Genomic DNA, 23,447 nt, shown 5'->3' with positions numbered 1-23,447 from the left:
ATGACCTGCCCATGTGCCCTTTTCCCTGCATGTCCAAGCTTCCTTCCTCCTCCCATCTGTTCACACAGGCTAATCCCCTTCATCTAAGACAGCAATTCTCAAACTGTGGGTCACAACCCCTTTGGAAAACCTCTATCTCCAAAAACATTTACATTATGATTCATAACATTAGCAAAATTACAGTTACAAAGTAGCAACAAAAATCATTTTATGGTGTGGGGGAGGGTCACCACAGCATGGGGAGCTGCGTTAAAGGGTTGCAGCATTAGGAAGGTTGAGAACCACTGCTCTAAAGAACTTTTAACCATCCAGTAAGGAAGCCACTGGTATTTGTGGCTATTGGGGATAGAGCTAAACTATGGTTAGTGACACTGAGAACTGACTTTCAATTTTATTTAACTTTAATTAAAATTTAAATATGTTGGTGCCTCATGGCTACCATATCAGAGAGCATATGAATGAACCACTACCACAAACAGAAGCCGAGGGCCTACACTGAACTTAAAAGTTCCAGGAAGCAGCTATTTGGAGATTGTAGGAGAAAGGCAGCAGACCCCAACTCCAGACACTTTCTTGTTATAAAAGGACACAATAGACTATGCAGTCTCAAAAACAACCTCTCTAAGAAGAATATCCAACTTCCCCATTTTACCCTAACAAATCTCTCTTCCCCTTCCCCGAAGTTGGCTACAAAAAACCCCAGCCTAGGGCTTGTCATTTTCATTCTCTTAAATTCTGGTCATTGAGAGACTGGGTTCTATGACCTGATCATTGTGTGGCCAGGACTCATGATACCACCTCTCTGGCGTTAAACCAAGTCTGCTCTAGATGTCTGAGGTTACCTGAATCCTCATCTTTTATTTCTTCCTACAAACTTAATTCTTTCTTCTCCTAGCAGAGACTTAGCATGCAATTGGCCCCATGTTTTTCTATCCAAATGCCCATCTGTGAAGAGTGTCTGAGGGACAACTTTCTCCTTGGGACCCAGTCTTACTTTTCTTTCCTTCTTCAAAATTCACATCACACAGTGAAGCATAGCTATGGCTCTAACACATGATTTAAATGTGACCTTCAAAGATTCATGTGTTAGAAATTCAGTGTCCAGACGCACATAATTGTATCCAAAAGCAGGCCTTTGAAAAGGTCTTGTGGTTTGAATGTAACTATCTCCCAAAGGCTCGCCTGTCTGAATACTCTGTCTCAGGTGGTAGCACTGTTTCAGGAGGCTGTGGAATCTTTGGGACATGTGGCCTGGCTACGTGTCCAGGGCTTGGTTGGTTTTAAAGGTTATATCTGCTTATGGTTCTTGCCCAAATTCTCTGTTCTCTGGTCCACCGATATGAGGAGCCTCAGCCACACGTTCCTGCCAATTTGACCTCTTTCGTACTACAGCAGACTAAAACCAAGGTCTAAAATAATTCATCCACCTTTAAATTCCTTCTGCCAAGAATTTTGTCACATCAACACAAAAGTAACTAATACAGGAGACAGTTTGAAGACAAGATTGGATGAGGTCCATGTTTTTGGACTTCCCAGTCTCTAGAATCACTGTCAGGCACCTGTGCCCAAGGTACCTGCTCAGCTTCCAGAAAGGCTGGAGACAAAGAGCAGTCATAATCAGCTATGCCAAGCTCCCATGAATCCTTTGTATACCTTGATTGGTGTTGGGCGGGACTCACTGCACAGTGAGTCCCTTGTTGGGGAAAACAAGCACAATCTATATAGGTCCAATGGGAGAGGACAATTCAGAGTCTTGCATCTGTCTCTCCCGTACCCTCTTCTATACACCTCTTTTCTTTGGTGAGTCCAGTCTTACATAATAATAATAAATTGCAACCATGAGAATAATGGTTCTTCTGAGTTCTATGAGTCCATCTAGAGCAGATGTTCTCAACCTGTGGGTACAGACCCTTTTGGGGGTCAAATAATCCCTTTACAGGGGTCACATTTCAGGAACCCTGCATACTAGATATTTTCACTACAATTCATAACAGTAGCAAAATTAGTTATGAAATAGAAACGAAAATGAACATACAGTTGCAGGATTACCACAACATGAAGAACTGTATAAAGGGGTCACATCTTTAGGGAGATTGAGAACCATTATTGTAGAGAATTCTTAAATCTCAGGATAACCTTTGGAAGCTTACTGAGCTTGCAGTCACCCAAGGTAATGCAGGTGACAGTGGAAACTGGACAAGCCTGGCTGACACTGCTTTATGAATCCCAGTCTATCACTGAGCCTCTGAATGGGTGGGCTAGAAACTATAGCTGAGGTCAAGGCTGGTGGCTAAAAACAACAAATCTTTAGCACAGGCAAGGGACTGTTGAGACAAATAGCTAGAGCCAGTTGACAGGAGATAAGGAAATACAGGAGACAGAGTGGGGAGTGATCCTGGGGAAGGAACATCAATTCGAGAGCCACTCACGCTGGGTGGGGGTGGGGGGTGAGAGGATCAGACAGCTTCAGCAAGTCCCTCCCTGGTTTGGATCTCATGGAGGTTCTGGTATTCCTGTGCACCTGCCTGGTCCTCAGGCCCAGATCCTGCCCCAGAGTCTTTGCTGTGGAGCAGACTACAATCCACAGTTTACTTAGTCTGAAGCAAGGCTTTGTTCTCCTTTGTGGATCAGATCGCTGTTCTACTCTTGGCTAGATACCCAGTCCCTTACAGGAAGCTGGCGAGAACAGTGAGAGGCCAAAGTGGTGTCCTTCAGTAAGCGAGGGTCTGGAGGGGGACTTTCCTCCTGCTCCTCACCTTCTGACTCCAGAAACTTTGACTTAAAGGAAGAACTTCTTGTTAAAATCATAGCATTTATACTACCCAAAATTCTAGTAGAGTTTTTCTTAAATTTTCTAGCAATCTCTTACCACAATTTAATGTCAACTAAATAAGTCAGATTACCTTCTTAATACGCATTACCTTGGGTGACTCAGCTTCATTCAAGAAAGAGACACTTACAGAAGTAAGAAGGGAAATGACTCTAGAGTGTAGGACCCTTCTGGTTGGCATAGGTAGGATCTCTGGGGTGGACTGGACTTGGACACAGGGATAAAGATAATGATGGTAAATAAGGATATTGTTTTGGTGAGGAGGAAGAGGAGAAGCCTGAAACTGGAATCAGGGGAAGTATCTGAAGATCCAAGAACACACGGGGTTTTTCCAATACTCAAATCCTGCTCTCAGCCCTCAGTTCATTCCATAAGAATGTCTCAGGAGAGAAACACTGGGCTGGCTCCATGAGAGCCTCACAGGAGCCTGGAAATGCTTTTTTGTAGACAGACCTAGAGCAAAAACAGGAGGAAACGGAAAGGGTCTTTGGATGAGTGAGGCAGAGGTGGGCTGGGGGGGGGAGGTTAGCAGAAATACATCGTGTATGTAGGATGTGCAGAGCTTAGAGAAGCTCAAAGAAGGGAAAGACTACATTCATTTCCAGAGTTCCAGGCACAAGGTGGGAACTCAGTGTTTAATAAATGATTGAATGAACAGGGAAATGAATAGCTTCCTCTAGCATTTATAAAATCATCTCAGCTGCCAGTTTTGTGTAGGCCAAATCACTTCCTGTCTCTGTTCTGAGAGTTTTTCCTTCCCACTTAGGCACTTAATCCAACTGAATAAATTCACAGATTTTTGCGTCTAGTTTCTTACCCAGAATGCCCCCTTAGTTTGCCCTTTGTTTTCTTTCTTCCCATACTGAGCATCTCAGAACATCTGGAAGGCAGTTGAGTCTTTTATTAAGTAGATAGTTGGGAGGGTGGGTTCTTCTGAACAAGTTTACAAACAGCAGAAGACAGCTCTCTGTTCAGGAAGTCAAACGTGTGATATGGGATAGCACGAACTAGGAAAAGAACCATGGAGCTGGGGTGAGGACAGCTGGAGGTCCCTGGGCTCCTCCAAGCCAGGAGCAACTGCTTGGCCTGGTGTAGGAAGTGCATTGATTAGGTCCATGTATCCACCAACGGATGTCCATGCCCTTTCCTAGACACAGCCTTAGAATCCCTAGGAAAACACTGACCAATAAATTAGGTTGAAAACTATGTAGAAGGCAGGGAATATCAACCTGGAGTATTTGTCAATGGCATGGGTGTTCTGGAAAATGTAGAGCCCCATTTGGCCTTTGAGAAGACCTTTCTTTCTGGAGGACGTCAATTCACTGTTGAGGGCCAAATGAACCATAATTTTGTCTTGTCTTTCTTCTTCTGGCAAAATATGGCTTCTTGGGTAGCCAGCCAGGCTGTTGGCCTCGGATTCACTGTAGCTTCCATCCAGCATCATGGTCCTTGAATGAAGCATTCCACACAAGCATGGAAGCTGCAGGCAGCAAACAGAAGGGCTCAGTTAGAGCTTGAAGATGGGAAGGGGGGCAGGCCTTGTTACAGAGCTACGACCCATTGTTACTCTGGCATCCAGAGAGACATAGTTATAAGGACATCAGAGAGCACTGAGTACAGTAATTCTCTGGCTGCATGCTAGAATCACCAGGACTACTCACACCCACTCTAGGCCCACTCAAAACTTCCAAATAGTTCTGCTATTGGGTAGCAGTTTCCTCACAATTGAAACATTTCATTCTGTCTGGAAGCCCACTAAGAGAGGAAGTAAACAATTCAAAACAACTTCAGGAAGTTCCTGAAACTGACTTGATTCATCAGGTCCTCTTCCAAGATTTTAGGAGCTGACTGCTGACAAGTCAAGCCAGGAAGAAGCCTGAGATAAACCTAGCCACAAGAGTGAAGTAGAGACCAGGAGAAGTACTTGGAAAAAACAAAGACCAACCAGGCTGCCTAGAAGAGACTCAGATTAACTGGGCCACATGGAAAGGCCACTCCTCAACTTGCTGAGCTGCCTGTCGGCTGTGTGCTGTCCAACTTCTGTGAGCTGTCACACCTGGGGTGAGCTTTAGTGATGCAGCTATCTTTGAGTCATTTCTGCTCCTGTGAGTAATCCCTCATCCATATCCGTGTGTGTGTGTGTGTGTGTGTGTGTGTGTGTATGCGTGCGTGTGTGCATCTTCTTATATAACAGCTGTGCAGTCAGAGTTGAGAACACTTATCTAGCCCCATTTCAGAGGTCAAACCTGAGATGCAGATGCTGAACAGTTCTCCTGAAGCCAGACAGACAGCAGATAAGAGATTCAGGACTTGTTTTATTTATTTTGTTTGACATAGGATCTCACTGAGCAATCCAGGCTTGCCTAGAACCCTCACATTTTCTCTAACTCTGAGTGCTTAAGCCAGGAATTGAAATCTATGCACTCAGTTTCTAATGCTGTGTTCTACTTCTGTGTTTGTGAATCAAGAAAAAGGGTAAAAAGATTAGGAGAGGCTGGAGTCGTCCCTAGTAGTAGAACACTTACCTGGAAGATGCAAGGCCTTGGTTGTTCTGTCTCCAACATGGAAAAAAACTTAAAGCAAAGAGTGTCCCTATTTCAAAGTTGCATTTATGTAAGAGTTAAGGGTCATAAATGAGCATAGGAGCGCATGCATGTAATCCCAGCATTCCAGAAACAGGCAGAAAGATCACAAGCTTAAGGCAGCCTGAGCTATTTGTGAGAGACCCTGTCTCTTAACAAATAAAAATAATTGAGGGTTTTTAGTGCTTTTATTGCACTTTAAAATAACTAATTAATTGTGGTGGAGGCAATCTCGTGAGTGCACATGCAGAGGTCGTTGGGTATCTTTCTGTGTTACTCGTCAGTTCATTCATTCAAACGCTCATTCATTCATTCATTTTGAGATGAGGCTTACTATGTAGCACTCAGCTGGCCTGGAACTCATTCTGTGGATCAGACTGACCTACAACATACAGAGATCTGTTTCTGCCTCCCAAGTGCCAGGTTTAAAGATGTTGGCTACCACGGTGGTATCATAATCACCATCATCATCATCATCATGTGTATGCCGTGTATCTGTGTGTGGGTATGTTCATGTGAGCAGATGTCCACTGAGGCCAGAGGGTCGGCTGCTCCGTAGCTGGAATTGCAGACAGTTGTGGACTGCCTAACATGAGTGCTGGGAGCTGAACTCTAGTCTACAAGAGTAGTGCAGACTCCTAATATTGAAGCCATCTCTCCAGCCCTCACCTTGTGTTTTGAAGCAGGGCCTCTCAGTGAACTTGAAACTCACTATTTTGGCTAGGCTGGATGGCCAGCAAGCTACCTCACTCCACCTGTCCCAGCACTAGAGTTACAGGCACGTGTGGACTCAGGTCCACTGTCTCAGGGAGTGCTCGTATCTACTGTGCTACGTTCAGACTTCTTATGATGCATGTAAAACAGCCCAACTGTGCTGACAGAAGGCTGAAAAGATCAGTTGCTGAAGGCAACTTTCTCCTGCTGTTCCACACAGAAAACACTATTTATGGTTAAACTGTTCCCAACGTGGTAGCTGAACAGAATTAGATGAAAGCTTAGTTATTTTTTTAATAGAAAAGTGAAGGATTATCAAAGATATTTGAATAAGGGATGGAGAGATGGCTCAGGGGCTAAGAGACCTTGTTTTGCAGAGGACCCGGGTTCAGTGCCTGGAACCCATATGGTGGCTCACAATATTTATGTCCATAATTCCAGTTCCAGGACATCTGGCATCCTCTTCTGAGTTACTCGGGTACCAAGCATGTACATGGTATACAGGCATATATAGTAGTAAAACACTCATAAAATAAAATAAATAAGTCTAAAAAAGAAAGACTATTTTTAAAGTATTTAAATGTGGGCTGGAGTAATGGCTTAGTAGTTAAGAGCAACCTAGTGTATTTGGAGGAAGAGAAAGGACAGCTTTCAAGGTGCCAGGCAAGTGTTGAAGACTGTTAGAAATTATAACTGGTGGTAATGACAAGTTCTTATTGTGAGCACTCCTTCTGATCCCGTTTTCCTGTAAATAAGAAGGGATGTGGAGTGGGGATTTAGGCCCTAGTTGGCAGCTATTAGCCACCTTTCTATTAACCCCTTGACTGCCTTAAAGAAAAGCACCATCAGTCTGATGCCCAGATGGGCATGCCCTTATGCCAGCACCAGTTATTTTGAAGACTCTGTGGCTGACTTAAGGACCCTCTCAGGCTTCAGTTCTCGTTCATCTCTGTCCTTTGTACTGACCGCTATTTCCAGTGGCCACACTGGGTTGAAAGTCCAGGAAGCAGTTCTCAGTATCCTTCTTGTCCTCTGTTATATATACTCTCTCCAGAGAGAGGTATGCCTCATCCTGTGGTAGCCTGCTCACAGGATCTCATCTTCCCACACCAACTCCCTTCACTGAGGCTCCACCCCTTGGTACAGACCCAGGATTCTCCTCACCCTTTCATCCCTGTTTCTCCTTTGTCTGCTTGCAGGATCCTCTCCTTCCACCACACCTCCAACCCCTCAGATTGTCTCTTGGTGGGGACCAGATCCCCACAGCTTTTTCCCACGGCCCCTCTCAGCCTCTTCTCCTAGCCCGTCTCCATTCCTTTCTTCTGGCTGCCAACCTGCAAAAGCACCCTACCAGTGAACCCACAGCCACCACTTGCCTAGGATCCACAGAGGGCAACAGCAGCCAAAGAACAGAGAGCCCCCACAGCAAAAAATGAGACCAGCTATCAACACCTAGATGACTGCAAGCACCCTAACTCCAAACACTTAGACTCCAGCACAAAATCATGAACATGAATAGCCAAGAGAATGTACCTCCACTAAATTTAGTAACTATTACAGTAGGCCCTGTGAAATGCAATATAGCTAAACCACAAGTCAAGCACTTCAAAACAGCCACGAGGAATCTGTTCAAGGACCTTCAAGAAGATACAAATAAACGCCATGTTGAAGTCTGCGAACACACAAATAGCTGAGTGAAAGAATGACAACATGAAAGAAAACCCAAACTGAAGAAACTGGAAATGAAAAATTTAGGATTTGAAACAAGAACCTCCGTGGTAAACATCACCAACAGACTACAAGACATGGGAGAGAGAATCTCAGTTGTTGAACACAAGGCAGAAGAAATGGAAAGTTCCGTCAAAGAAAATGTTAAATTAAAAAAAAAAATCAAGCACAAAACATCTATGAAATCTGGGACATCATGAAAAGACCAAACCTATAAACAATAATGATAAAGGAGGGAAAAGAAACCCAGGTCAAAGGTCCTGGAAACCTTTAAACAAAATTATGGAAGAAAATTTCTCTCTACCTAAAGAAGGATGTGCCTATCAAGGTACAAGAAGAATACAGAACACCAAATAGTCAAGACCAGGAAAGGAACTCCTCTTGGCACATAATAATCAAAACATTAAACATACAGAACAAAGAAAGGATATTACAGCTGCAAGGCAAAAAGACCAAGTGACATACAAAGGAAGGCCCATCACAATAACACCTGACGTCTCAAAGGAGACTCTGAAAACCAGAACTTGGGCAGATGTTCTACAAACTCTGAGAGACCACGGGTGCCAGCCCAGACTAATATGCTCAGCAAAACTTTCACAATAAACAACAACAAAAAAAAGTTCCATGATAAAACCAAATTTAAGTAATTTCTGTCTACCAATCCAGTTCTACAGAAGGCACTAGAAGAAAATTGAGTCTTAAGAGGTTAACTGAACGAAGCAGTAGATAGACAACACAAAATGAACTCAATAGTACTTTTGTAAGACTTCCTGTCTCATTTTGCTTTGTTTGAGCATTTTTTCTTATTCATCTTGTCTTTGTATATTATAAGTTCAGATTGGGGAGAGTGCTTCTTGTTTTTGTGAGAACGAAATTGGGGCTGGTGAAACCACAAACTATAATGTGTATGTAGAAGATACAGCTGCAGTTCTGAGGGTCGGGGCTCTAGTTGGTGGCACCTGTTTGGCTCCTGACTGCTCATTGCTAACACTTGTTATTGTCAAATGCTGAGGGGTGCAAAGGTTACCACAGAACAGCACTGAAAGAGCTTCTTTCCTACCCTCAGTTTCTGTCTGAATAGGGCAAGGAGAGGATTGTTCACACTTTGGCATGAGGTGTGGCCCCTCCTCACTGTCCCTACCCAACCGACGAACTCATTCTTGTCCAGACACTAGCCCCAGCGTACAAGAGAAGAGGAACGAGGTCCCCTCACCTTCTCTCGAAACTTCCGTTCCTTCTGCTCCTGCACTGTGGTCAGGTAGTTGACAGCTGCATACTCCAGCACTGAGAGGAACACGAACACAAAGCTGACCCAGAGGTAGATGTCCACAGCCCGGATGTAGGACACTCGGGGCATGGAGGCGTTGACGCCCGTGATGATGGTAGACATGGTGAGCACCGTCATGATGCCTGTAAAACCAGCTCAGTTCAGCTGCTGATCTACCCCAGAGCTGGGACCACACCTCACAGTCACAATTTTATATTCTCTGTCCCCCTAAACCAAGTGAGAGATTTCTCAGCCATATTTCCACACAGCTGAGGTATAAGGCTCTGCTTCCTAAACAATCAGTCCTTCCCTGACTCACGCCTCCTGGAATGTCACCCCCAAGGACCAACTGCCTGTTTTCAGTCACCTTGGCTGTCTGAGTTTCTGTGATGTGGCTGACAATGTCGTGCCTCATGAGGGACCACTTATGATGTGGAATTAAAAACAGTGACTCAGGGATACCTCTCAAGGAATAAGCACAGAGACTAAGCCACATTTATTCAGCTCTATCCAGTTCTTCTCCACTGTGGCTTGCCCGGTAAGTCTTCCCGTTTGTCAGGATCCACTCCAACTTTACAAATTGCAATACTGGATTGCAATGCTGGAATCCAGGGTCTGACAAAAGCCAGAGCTTCAGCTCTGAAAGAACACAGCTTTTACTCCGGAAACTGCGTGTTAGTGCCTGCTTCCAGCCTCCATTGTACAAGCCAGAAAGGTCTTAGAATTTACAGAAATTTTTTTGGCATTTGCCAAAATCATTTATTTTAGTACTGTGCTCCGATACTGTGTTTTCATACTCCAGATTGGCTCTACCTTTGGATTGATGCAATCTGAGGGCTTCTTACAAGTCTACCTCAGACTTCAGGTAGCTAGAGTAGGCAAGAGGCAGCAGCAAAATCTTCCCTCAACTCACAAGCCCATCAGTTAAGATTTCTAAAGACTTACTTAGTTTTTTTTTTCTTTTTAAAAAAAGGGGGGGGGTCTTTTTCTGTGTAGCCAAAGTTAACCTCAAACTTACAGTCCTCCAGCCGCAGCCTGAGTGCTGGGATTACTTTATTGAGCCACCATATCCAGATCATGACTTTAATTCTCCATTACCTAGTGATCAGCTGAAAAATAAAGCAAGTCAAAAGCATCCTACCACACCTTATCAAATACTTTTACCCAGTGAGACTCTGGCAGGCACAGCTCTGTAGTCGATCCAGAAGGACACCCAGGACAGCATGACCATGAGGGTGGCAGGGAAGTAGGTTTGGAGCAGGAAGAAGAAGATGTGACGGCGCAGAGTGAAGTTGATGTACAGACGGTTGTACCAGCCTGGGGACACAAGGAGGAGGAGTGAGGTTCCATAGAGAGCATCCTGACACTTCTCATCAACCACTTGTTAAACGCAGCTGCTAGCTCCCCGGGAGTGCCTGAATGCAACTTGAGGACCACACTGGCCAGAAAGCAGCAGCCTTTGAGTTCTGTATCCACCCAAGGTCTGTGAGATGCCTTGTTCCCAGGCTACTCCTCCCCCCCCCCCCCGCTCTGACTCCACAAAATTGCCCCAGGTTGTGAGCACCTTGTTTTGCTAGTGTGGGTACAGATGAACTTCAGGCTGCATCCCTGAAACTCCCAAGAAACATTGGGGAGCAGACAGACTGTCTGGAAAGAGCTGGAGGTAAGCACTTAGGAGAAGGGAGGGTTAGGTCAGTAGAAAGGGACTAGAACAATAGAATGTGTCCAGACAGACGTGACTCCTGGCTACTGAGTATCCTCCCGGGTTGTCTGAAAGGGCTGATGCTTTCAGGGAGATGAACAAACAGAAAGTGCTCTTCAAGAACAGGAAGAAAACAATCAGTTCATTCCATCAGGCCAGTTTTCCCCACTCCAAACAGCATCCACAAAACAAATCCTATTGCTCATTAGGTTTGCAAAGAGTATCCATGGAAAAGCTGAGAGCTGCCCCTACTCTACTCAGAACTATTCCATTGTCCTTGATTCTATTCAGGACAATCAAAGAAGTTGTATTGGAAACACTGGGATAGAGAAAAGGACTATGACATGTCCACTGTGTCTAAGTCCTGTGTGACACACACACACGTGTGTGTGTATGTAGCACATAGTGAGTAGCAGGAGTGGAAGATGCTGTTGAATCTGAGCTCCAGAAAGGCTTGAATGGGAAAGAAAACACATAGACAACTGCACATTTACAGCACAGAGGCCACTAAAGGAACAAACATGGCCTCTCACAGCGCTGAAAGTTGAACTGATAGCTTAATCCTTAAGTCTCAGTTTCCTGATCTGAAATCAGGGAATAGTAATATCTAAATCTTGGGTTTGTAGGGTAGAAATTATTTCACGTATACAAAGTGGCATGTAATAGACGGTATGTAAACAGTTCTTAGCAGTGGCTTCATTGTTTTGGATTTGGTAAGGACAGTAGATAAGAGAGCTGGAGAGATGGCTCAGTGGTTAAGAGCACTGGCTGCTTGCCCAGTGTACCTGGGTTTGGTTCCTAGCAACTATATAGTGATGTACAGTCTATGACTCCAGAGTTTCAGGGGATCTGATGCCCTCTTCTCACATCCAGTGGTACCAGGCACACACGTGGTACACACACATGCATGCAAAACACTCCTCATCTACATACATGTGGTACACACACACATGCATGCAAAACACTCATCTGCATAAGGTACATCTTTGTTTTTAATTAATGAAGACAACAACTACAAAGAATAGATAAGAAAGTCGTGTGTGTGTGTGTGTGTGTGTGTGTGTGTGTGTGTGCACATCAGCTAAAGGGAAGAGCTGAAAATGAGCACATTGGGCATGCACTGAAGCAGGCCTGTGGCTGTCCTGATGCCAGCACAGCACTAGACAGGCCTGTGCTCTTCCAGTGTTTGTTACTATGAGCATAGGGTCTGGGGGAAGGCAGATGACCATCTGGAACAGTATGCTGGATAGGGAAGGCACACAAAAGCTTTCCGTAGAGGGGCTTGGGCATCCCAGCTCTGGGACAAGGGACGATGAAGTAAGAGTCCCATTGGAGCCAGTAGCTTTCAGAGGTACTATTGAATTGTATTTAAAGATAAATGGAAGTCTTAGCTCCTACTTCCAGCAAGTGTGATATTTAGAGATAGGGTTTTTGCGAATGTAATTAAGACAAAATAAGGTCATGTTAGATTATAATAGACCTCAACACTATGACTGGTGTCCCTACAGAAGAGGCAAAGTTGAACATGGACACACAGGGAAGATACCAAGTAAGGACACAGGAGAACAGCACATGGGGATGAAGTAGGTTGGGGTGGCACAGCTATAGGGTCCGGGTGCCAAGCATTGCTGGAAAACAGCAGAAGCTGGAAAGAGAGGTTCTGCCCTCCAGCCTGCAGAAGGAACATGGCCCTCAGACCTATGGGCTCAAATAAACTGTGACAGTCTAAATCTCAGCTGTTTCAAACATCCAGAACTTCATTATGGCAGTTCAAAAAATCTAACCGAGGAGATAAGGCGAGACTAGACCAAGGTTGACAGGTGGATCCCCTCAAATGTTCCGATGTGGCCCAGGATCCAAGAGGTTAAACTAAGGGCTGAAAAATGATGCCACTGGGGTTGATGATGTAAGTCAGTGATAGCACACGGACTGAACATGTCCAAGGGCCTGGGCTAGCCTCCAGCAGAAAAAAGAAAACAAAATATATCTTGGATGTAGATAATAAAAACTTTTCCTCGCTTAGCTGTGAAGTAGAACATCTAAGGCCATAGAACAGCATGCAAACCACCACCCCATTCTTATGAATCAGACAACCACAGTAAGATTTCTTGAGGGTGTTTACTAATTTGTGTCACCTCTGGGGGTGGGATCTCAGAAGACAGCAGCTGACTATCTCCTGCTTTTCAAAAGCGCTATTTGGGACTATGCTTTAGTCGAATAGTCTATATTATATGTGTTGGAAGTGGAGGTGAAGGCTGGAGAATTCAAATGTGTCTCTCCCACATTTGAGTCTGGCCATGACAGTCATTAGCTACCAGTGCTGCTGTAGAAGGCCAGTCTGGAAGTCGTGTGAAATTTCTGGATCAGAAACTGGGACAAGGAGATCTTCTCGTCCGTTTTCAGGGACTCGTCCCCATTCTTCCAGTACAGCATCAGATCTTCATCTGTGTACGCATCTTGGGGAGAGGAAAACAAGTGAACTTTGACCCTGACTCCTCTGGTTGTGGGAAGCAACAAGGAAACCCTATGCCAGAGGGAACAGTTCTTAACACTGGTGATAGCCCTCAGCCTCACAATTCTCAAGTAGCCCCAAGGTGGGAGAGTAAATAAGGCAAAGACATAAAAGCCCTGCATACATACAGCTCTCTAGCTCCAAAGAGCAGGTCTGGGAGTCCAGGGGGAAGTGGCTGAAGTCCATGTTGCACATGGCAGTGACGGTAATCCTGTAAAACACAAAGAGATGAGCTGGCTTGGGAGAGGATCATCAGCCCAGGTTCTGCCCACACTTAGGAAGACCCAGTATATCATCCATGGTTGTGGCAGCCTCGATCGGTCTCCCAAGGAAGACATCTTTCTCAGGCATCTAAGCCATGGAAATCTAATTAGAGCTTTGTCTTCTGGACACCCTGATGGATCTCCTTTATTGGGCTTGCTGTCCCCTGGTGACTGGAGTGGAGATGTTGACTCCTAACTGCTCACACTTGCATCCACCTCAGCTGTCAGGCTGCCCCCCTCAGAGATGCCTGTGAGGTGGGGCCCGAGTCATCCTCCACCCAAGATAAGAGCATATCTGCTACTAAAATTAATTCCTGTGAACCACATCAACAGGCTAGGAGTAAGGACCCTTGAGTCAGCCAAGTCCTCTCAAAGGGCAATCTGCAACAGCACTTAATAAACAATAGCTACTGTTACTAATTTTAAATTGTCATTGGCAACCAACTAGAATCATAGAGTCTAAGAGAAAAAAGTCATTGTTCCAAACAATGGGCCAAATTAATCTTTTAACTCAAGTCAAAGACCCCAGCAAAGAGGAAGTTACCATCTGCAGGGGTGACATCAGACTGACATCAAAAGGCTGTGTCACCCCATAGACCCTACTATAGTGACACACTCATCAGGGCCAACAGAGCTGGTATGATGACACTGGAAGGAGAAAAGAATGATACATGGACTGTTACCTCATGCTGTACAGCACATGACCATCTGGGAACACTCGCAGCATGATATTGTCAGTGGTGGTGTCATGAGTAAATGACCTTTTGGAGTGCACAAAGAAGACATCAGGAACCCAGATCTTTTTCACCAGCCTGCCATCAAAGGTCATGCTCTTGTTGCTGCTGCTAGGGAAGGCCAGCCTCTCATCCCTCCAGTAATGCCTCAGGTACAGGGTCATGGTGAAGTCCTGGGAGCCAGGGAAGAAGCCAGAAGTGCTTTAGATAGAAAGGCTTAGAGCACATCCCTCCCTGAAATGGATCCACTTCAGAATACCCCAGATCCTACTTCCAGACTCAGAGTGACAGCCCTGCAGTCCTGAGCATAAAGGCCAGCCAACATAGTGATGCTGTGGCAGTCGGGAAGAAGGTGGCTCACATTTGCAACTGAAATCCGAGCTATGGAGCCACAGCCTGGCCACAGCCCAGCAGGGTGCACTGCTTCCAAAGCCCTGGCCTTCTGAACTAGTTCCCTGTACACATTGGGTTTTACTTTAATGGAAGAGGAGCACCAGCTTGGAAAGAAAGGTGTGACGATTCCTTTCAGTGAATTGAATTTAAATTGGGCCTCAGGGCCATGACTGAGACTCAAGGTTGGAGTAAGAGTGTCAGACAGAAACAGTACAATAAATGGAGATCCAGACATGGTGGGGCCTGAAGGGGAAGGGGAGGCTTCCCTTTGAAACCTGGACAGGTTCTTCAAGAGTAAGAATAAGGAGGCTGGAGAGGTGGCTCAGTGGTTAAGAGCACTGGCTACTCTTCCAGAGGACCACGGTTCAATTCCCAGCACCTACATGGCAGCTCACAACTGTCTATAACTCCTGTTCCAGGGATCTGACACACTCACACAGACATAAATGCAAGCAAAACATCAATATACATAACAAATAAATTTCTAAAAGCAGAAGAATGAGAAAGGGGGAGGGAGGGAGGGAAGGAGGGAGGGAGGGAGGGAGGGATGGTGGAAAAGGAGCCTCATCAGATGGCATCCTTCAAGGCAACCTTCGGAACAGTCTCCCTCTAAACCTCAAACCAATCCCCTGAGCAGAGGAAAGATTCGACATCTAATAACCCTTTAAAGGTGTGGGAAGTTTCATATCACATGGTTAGTTCAGCACAGAATATGTAACAAAAAGCATGACTCATGCAAGCTCTTAGGCTCAGTCACCAGCACCATTAAAGATATTCTTTCAATGGAAATCTGGGGAGATACTGCACACTTACTGTGTGTTCAGCCTGGGGCTCTTACCTTGTTAAAAGTGTGTCTCCTCACCTGTATAACTGATGCTTTAAACCCAGAGTTGGGCCTTTGGACATAAGCTAGAGCTAAGACTTAATTATGGGGGAATAACTTCCCAAAAGATGAAGAAGAGAGGGTGGCAAGTGAAGAGAACACTCCAGCAGTGAAGGAGAAATCCAAGATTAGGTCTACATGAGTCCATTTCTAGACTAACCTAGTTACCCGTGTATCAGCACTGGCCCTAACTCCTCTTCCACATACAAAAACAGTAGCTATGATGACTGGGAAGGGACCAGCCAAATGCCTCTCTGGAGAGGAAAGCATGTTCTGAGGGACACCAGGGAGTAGGGTAGGAGTGTCACATTGCAGGTTCTCAAATACCAGCTGTGTGTGGCCAGCTTGTATGGTCTCTGCCTGCTCCTTTCTTTTTGCTGGAATCCTGCTTTCCCAGTGGTTGTAGATTCTCAAAGCAGGGCAAGCCATGTGTCCTGGTTGGTTCTCTGTCAACTTGACACAAGCTAGAATCATCTTGGAAGAGGAACCCCAATGGAGAAAAGGCCTCCATCAAACAGTCTACTGACAAGTCTGTAGGGCATTTTCTTGATTAAGGATTGATGTGGGAGGGGCTGGCTCGTTGTGGGTGGTGCCAATCCTGGGCAGGTGGTCTTAGGGTATGTAAGAAAGCAGCCTGAAGCTGGACATGGTGGCATATGCCTTTAGTGCCACCAATCAGGAGGCAGAGGCCTTTGATCCCAGCAATCCGAGGAAGCAAATCCAGGGCCATGTACTTGTAAGCAGACTCTCTGCCACTGAGTCCCCAGTCCTCCCCTGGATTGACTCAGAACAGCATAGCTGAGAAAGTATGAGCTGTTTACTCCTCAGAGCTCTAGCTCCTGGCAAGGATCTAGGCGTGGACAGTGCAGGTGTGGAGGTCTCCAGGATACTGGAGCACAGCCTGCCAGACTCTCTGAGTATTCACCAGCTGGGTTCAGCTGGGTCTGAGGCCAGCCTGACTTCCCTAGGCCACAGGGACATACCAATTCCAGGTATGAAGAGCCATCTGCATGGCTTCAGATCGATATTCTAAAGAGAAGTGACCAGCGTGGTATCCTAGGGTTTCTATTGCTGTGATTAAACACCATGTTCTAAAGCAACTTATGGAGGAAAGGGTTTATTTAGCTTACACTTCCAGGCAACAGCCCATCACTGAGGAAAATCGGGGCAGGAACTCAAGGCAGGAACCCACAGGCAGAAACTGAAGCAGAAACTATGGAGGGGCATTGCTTACCAGATTTCTTCTTTCTTCTTTGGAGACAGGCTCTCCTTGTGTGGTTCAGGATGGCCTCATAGAGATCCGCCTGCCTCTGCCTCCTGATTGGTGGCATTAAAGGCATATGCCACCATGTCCAGCTTCAGGCTGCTTTCTTATGCACCCTAGGACCACCTGCCCAGGATTGATGCCACCCAGTCTTCCCACATCAATCCAAGGAACAAGGATGGGGCTGAGGAAGAGGAGGGAAGGGAGGGATGAAAGGAGGAGGGAGGAGAGGAGGGAGGGATGGAGGGAAGCTCACTCCAAAATAAATCCATAGCAGAACAAGAGCTGATTGTGTTAGTTATGAAGGAAACACAGAACACCCAGGCCATGTCCTTGGGTGAACTGCTAAAGGATAAGACAGAAGCCTCCTGGGAGGACCAGAGGAAGGCCACATGCGGAGGAAGTTTGTAAAGAGCAGTGCACAGAACACAGAGAGGACTGAAGGCATGGAAGGTCACTCTCCCCTTCAAGGCGAGGGAGCCACCACAAGAGTCAAAAGATGGGTACGGATGTGGAGGGTGGGGTGGGGGTGAGGCTGCTGGGGGGGGCGGGATGAGGGGGAGCGGTGCTCACACAAAGATGGAAAAATCACAGCACTGAAGGTTTACAATCAAAATGCCCGTCTCTGTCACTCCTCCCAGTGTGATTCATTGGGCCCCTTGTTTATATTACCTCCAGCATGCCTTCAAAAGGCCCCAGCCCCCAGCCAACAATAATCGCAGTGGAAACAATAACCCTGCTCTAGAGGCTGCTGTTCCTTGGCCAGCTTCCAAGACCCAATCTGGTGACCTTCTGACTTCGCAGCCACGACCTGCACCCCAGAGGCTCCCATGATCTCAGCAATGTGATCCCTCCCTGAAGCCAGCCTGGGGCAGTGCCTACCATGTCCACTTCGGAGATGCTGTCCAGACTCTCCACCTGCACGTCCACACCTACAGGGATGGCAGGGCCTGTGGGAGAGCAGAGACAGCTGGTTAAGATGCAGTCCTCCCCTCTAGGGGCTGAACAATAGCTCAGCATCGTCCCTGTGGAGTGAGGGTTGCCTCAGGGGTGTGGCAGGGGCTCAGAAGTCTATGTGCGGTGTTTTCTGCTAGTTTCTGAAGTATAAGGTGCCTACGCGTTATCACTGAGGTCAGAGACTGGGACTACACTACACGCTGTTCCTAGGCAGAAGTGAATGCTCTCTGTGCTTGCTAGGCAGGTTGTGAGCTGGATTTCGCCCACCTCCACCGTGGGCTGTGTCTGCAGGGTAGATGGAAGTCTGAGTGTGTGGCCCCAGTGCCTGAGTGGAGACCTCGATCACTGCCCCAAAGCTGGATAACCTTCCTACAGAGAAGCTAACACACAGCTGGAGATCTGCCCTGTAGTAGCTTTTAGCCTCATATGGGATGAGATGTCTACATCATCACAGCGCAAGGTTAGAGGCACACCAAGTAAGATTCTACAGCCAGATTTCTAAAAGCATTCATCTGTGACGTTATCTAGGGGCCTATCTTTTTCTTAAGCTGGATGACAGGCATATTATGAGTTTACTTAGTGAGAGGTTAATGAGCTGAGCACTTAGTTTGTGCACGTTTTTATACATGTATTCTGTAGAAAAAATGTTTTAAATGCATTTGAGATCCATGATACCAGATAATAGTGCATGACTAATCCCAGCTAGTCAGAAGGGTTGAATTTTTAAGGCCAGTCTCGGCAACTCAGCTGAACCAAGTCTCAATTTTTTTTTCTTTTTTCTTTTTTTTCTTTTTTTTTATTTATATGAGTACACTGTAGCTGTCTTCAGACATACCAGAAGAAGGCATTGGATCCCATTACAGATGGTTGTGAGCCACCATGTAGTTGCTGGGAGTTGAACTCAGGTCCTCTGGAAGAGCAGTCAGTGCTCTTAACCACTGAGCCATCTCTCCAGCCCTCAATTGTTCTTTTTAAATAAAAAAAATTAAAAATGTATCTTAATATTAAAAATCATAAACAGAGAAAAATAAGAACTTGACATCTACCAAGCATATTTAACATTTTTACACTCGTAGCCAAAACAGCCATTCTGAAGAATCAGGTGAAGTTGAGTCTCTGATTAAAATTTTCCCAAAAAGAAAATACCAGGTCCAGATGGCTATGTCAGCAAAGCACCGATGGTTTCAGGGGAATTAGCACCATTCTATATATAGTCTTTCCTGGAAGTTATAGAAAGAATGTTTAAGAAACCAAAAGAGACACCTAAAACATCAACTTCTTTTATGAAGTCAAAACAAGGAATGAAAAAGAAAAACCACAAGCCAACCTCACTCAGCACTTGGAACCTAAACTGCTAATAATCCAAAGGCAGCATGCAGCACTGTACTTCAAGGTTTATTTATTTACTTGCTTATTTGTTTGTTTCTTTGTATGCACATGTGTGTTTTGCTGGGCGTCAAATTGCCTGAGAGTGGATTTACACACAGTTTTAAGTTTCCATGTGGGTACCAGGAATTGAACCCCCAGTCCTTTGCAAGAACAGCCAATATTCTTAACCACTGAGGTATGGCACCAGTCCCCTGGTGCTAAATTTTTAAAGACTGTACATCATGCTTAAAGCAGGGTTATCTTAGAAATTGAGCATTTATTTTAGTGTTGGGACTGTGTGAGTGTGTGTGTCTGTGTGTATTACTCAGAATCTTACACATACCGGACAAACCTCTACCACTGGAAAGAATCAAGGGGTTTTATAGCCAATGATGGGAGGCTAAGCGGTGCTGGGGAGCAAACCCTTTTATGCTAGGCAACAACTCTGCCACTGACTTCTATCTCAGTTTGTTTTCTTCTTTGTGAAGAAGTCAACAGAGTTGTGTAGACTTACAGGGGCAGTGATGGAGAGAAACATGGACCAAAGAGGGAGGGGGACCTGGTATTAGAATCTATTCTCCTCAGAGCATTTATCAGTTCTGAAGGGAATTGGTCATGTACATAGTGCTTTAGATGATTTCTCGGTGCTCAAGAAAAGAGACTAGACTACAGAGACACCAGTGTAGATGTTTTGAACTACCTTTCTAAAGATCACATCTTAGTAGTGAAGATAGATAGACCTTCTTCACCTTCATGTATAGCTTAATGTATAGAATGTAATGTACAACTCAGCTTCAAATCATGTCAATGTCTGTCTTCGCCATTTTTCTATTGGTATGACAAAACACTGTGATGAAGGCGACTTATAAAAGGAAACATTTAATTTGGGGCTCATTCTTGCAGAAGGCTAGAGTCCGTGACCATCACTGGGGGGATCATGGCAACAGGTAGACAGGCATGCCACTGAGGCATTTAGCTGAGAGATTGCTTCCTGACCCACAAGCACAAGACAGAGAAAGCTAACTGGGAATGATGTGGACTTTTGAAAACTCAAAGCTCACCCTGAGTCACACACCTCTTCCAACAAGGCCACTTGTCCTAATCCTTCCTAAACAGCCCCACCAACTGGGGACCAAGCATTCGAATATATGAGCCTACAGGGACCATTCTTCTTCAAACTACCACATTTCATTCCCTAGCCTTTACAGGCTCCTGGCAATGTCATAACAGAAAATGCATTCAAAGTCCTTATAGTCGTTCAGTCTCAACAGAGTGTACAAGTCCATAGTCTCTTCTGAAACTTGAGGCAACCTCTTAATTGTAACCTTTTGTATAATCAAAAAGCAAATCATATACTTCCAACATACATTTGTACACATATACATTACCATTCCAAAAGGGAGGAATGGGGGCAGAGTGAGGGACTACTGGACCAAAGCAATACCAAAATCCTGCAGAGCAAACTTCCAATCCTGGAACTGCAAGTCTGATGTCAAGGGCCTCAGATGGCTTTGCTCTCCAGCTTTGTTGACAGCAACACACTTCTCTCTCTTCGGCTGGTTCTACTCCCTGTCTTTAGCTCTTCCTGAAAGACACCCCACAGCTTTGGGTACCCCTCCAACATTATGGAGTCACTTGCAGAATACAGATTTCATATTCACATCTTCACAGTGGCATCTCTGGGACTCCATATGAGAATTCCCTTCACCACATACCTGGTCTCAGCAGCTCTCCTTATCCATTGAGAAAGATTCCACAACCCCCTTACTCATTGTCTTAGGGTTTCATTGCTGTGAAGAGATACCATGACCGAGGTAACTCTTAAAAAGGAAAACATTTCATTAGGACTGGCTTATAGTTTTATAGGTTCAGTCCATTATCATCATGGTGAGAAGCATGGCAGCATGGAGGCAGGTGTGGAGCTGGAAGAGCTGAGAGTTTTACGTCCTGATCCCCAGGCAGCAGGAGACTGTGTGCACACTGGGCATGGCTTGAGCATACATAACATCAAAGCCCACCCCTACAGTGACACACTTCCTCCAACAAGGCCACACCTTCTGATAGTGCCACTCCCTATGGCCAAGCATTCAAACACAGGAGACTGTGGGCACCATTCCTATTCAAACCATTACACTTAAATGTATCCTTGATGAAGCTAAAGCCAATACATGATGGAAGCTGCCATGTTTGGCTATCTGCTTGGGTTGGAGCCTGGCCCCTCCTTGAGTTACATTTGCAGAAGTAAATTTATTGTTGTTCCTAGGGAAGCCTTTTTCAAGCCTTTTTCTTTCACAAATTGCAGGATTATCTAGCTAGTGTCTTGTGGGAAAACTCTGCTAATTAAGGTTGAAGTCGTTGAAGTTGACCATGACAGGATAGCCTCTGGACTCAGCACAACATGGAAGACTCCCTTCATTAGCCAGTCTTCTCCTTTTCTGACCTTGTCTAGGGAGTTCAAAATCCCCTACCTGAGGAATATCATGTAGCCTTAGCTTGATTCGAGGACCAATGTCCTTTCTCCTGACAAAACCTATTCAGCCAACACCTGAGAGTCCTGAAATCTTTCCCCATGCCAATGTGGCACTCCAGGTATCCTAAGCCCCCAGCCAATGACCGTACCCCATCCTAGATGTCTCTACCCTCAGTTCTTCAATCACCCTAAGTAAATTGATCTGCCTACTGATTACTGGTCCCAGTGACATACCCACAGAGCTTCCGAACCCCTTGTTGGATGTCTCTGTTCCCAGAAAGCCATAGATCCACAAGAGCAGGATCCACAATGTCTTGCCCTGAGGGTCCTACTCCCTTATTCCATTTCACATGGCACCCCTTCTTATCTCTTTCAGCACAAGCTTTGGCTCCAACAGTACATTTCCTGGCGCCCTTGCTATCCGCCCATTGTACATTCTGTATATCTTGCTTGTTCTTTTTTCATTGTAGACCTGTATAAAACAGTGCCAGATTAGGCTGTCTTGAAATCTCCTCTGCCAAGGAAACTAGTCCATTACTTTTTTCAATTTTCAGGGAAATTTTTAGGACCAGGGAAAAAAGCAGCCATATTCGTTGTCAAAATATGACAAGAATGGTCTCCAGCCAGTTGCTAATATATTCCCACCTGAAACTTCTTGAGCTGAGCCTCTATAGTTCACACTGCTCCCAGCACAACTGTATTCCAAGCTCCTGCTAGTGTGTCCCCCTAAACCATGCTTACAGCAGTCAACCACTTTCCTAGACCAAGGTCTCCAAAAAACATCGTGGTCAGGCCTGTCACAGTAGAACTCCATTCCTGGTACCACAATCTGTATGAGTCAGGGTCCTCTAGAGAAGCAGAAATGATAGAATAAATCTATACATTTTAAGAGGGGATTTATTAGAGTGGCTTACAAGTTATGGTCGAGCTAGTCCAACAACGGCTGTCTCCTGAAGAAAAGGCCAAGAATCTGGTAGTTGTTCAATCCATGAGTCTGGATGTCTCACCCAGTCTTCAGTCTATACTGGAATCCTGAAGTTCTAATACCAGCAAAGCATGCCTCCACTTCAAGATAGATGGACTTGCCAGCAAGTGTGAGACAAAGCAGGCAGGAAGCAAAAGCTTCGTTCTTCTGTGTTTTTATGTGTGTGCCACCATAAGGTGTAACCCCACACTCAGGGTGGGTCTCCCATCTCAAATAACCCAATAAAGAATAATCCAATAAAGAATAATGTCTAGCTGCTTGGGTATTCGTTGATTCCAGATGTAATCAAGTTGGCAGCTAAGATTAGCCATCACAGTGTCTGTTAAGCCAGACATGTTAGTGCCACCAGAGACCTGATTACACTCAAGAAAACATCTGACTTCCTCCCGTCCCTACTCCAACAGAAACATCTCAGAGAGATGGAAGATCAGCATAGCACCAACATCATGTGGTTTCTCTGAAGCTATGGACAAGGAGGAAGGGGCACACTGCAGGCCTGTGGCTCTACAGATGGGCAAGAATGAGGTCATTCTTGGGTTTGTGTAGACTAGGGAAGCAGTCTCTGAATAAGCCACTCCTAACCTCCTCAACCAGTTCTTCAATAGGATGAGGGTATTGCTGTAAGAATAACCCAAACCAGAGAGTGTAAGGTAAGACAAGCCCATGGAGGCAACCATGCCCCTTTTGCGGTTATATGATCTAACAAGCTCTAAAGAGAGTGGAGAGTCTTCCTTCTCCCTCTCCCTCCTCCTCCCCTTCTCCCTCTCCCTCCCCCTCCCCCTCTCCCTCCTCCTC

The 23,447-nt window shown here is 45.5% G+C and overlaps 1 protein-coding gene across 1 annotated transcript in view; it reads right to left on the bottom strand.

The window, feature by feature from the left end:
• Window positions 1-3,711: 3,711 nt before the first annotated feature.
• Window positions 3,712-23,447, bottom strand: part of Gabrr2 (gamma-aminobutyric acid type A receptor rho2 subunit) — a 33,320-nt gene continuing 13,584 nt past the window's right edge. Inside the window, exons 3-9 of the mRNA XM_028780656.1 lie at window positions 17,755-17,822; window positions 14,282-14,505; window positions 13,464-13,546; window positions 13,139-13,279; window positions 10,286-10,438; window positions 9,068-9,264; window positions 3,712-4,310 (exon numbers count right to left, since the gene is read on the bottom strand). Coding sequence (XP_028636489.1) covers window positions 3,999-4,310; window positions 9,068-9,264; window positions 10,286-10,438; window positions 13,139-13,279; window positions 13,464-13,546; window positions 14,282-14,505; window positions 17,755-17,822 — 1,178 coding nt within the window. The 3' untranslated portion in view covers window positions 3,712-3,998. The remainder of the gene's footprint in view (window positions 4,311-9,067; window positions 9,265-10,285; window positions 10,439-13,138; window positions 13,280-13,463; window positions 13,547-14,281; window positions 14,506-17,754; window positions 17,823-23,447) is intronic.

Source organism: Grammomys surdaster, unplaced genomic scaffold, assembly GCF_004785775.1.
Source record: "Grammomys surdaster isolate TR1022 unplaced genomic scaffold, NIH_TR_1.0 97, whole genome shotgun sequence".
NCBI classification, from domain to species: domain Eukaryota; kingdom Metazoa; phylum Chordata; class Mammalia; order Rodentia; family Muridae; genus Grammomys; species Grammomys surdaster.
This window is presented reverse-complemented; position numbering and strand designations above follow the sequence as displayed.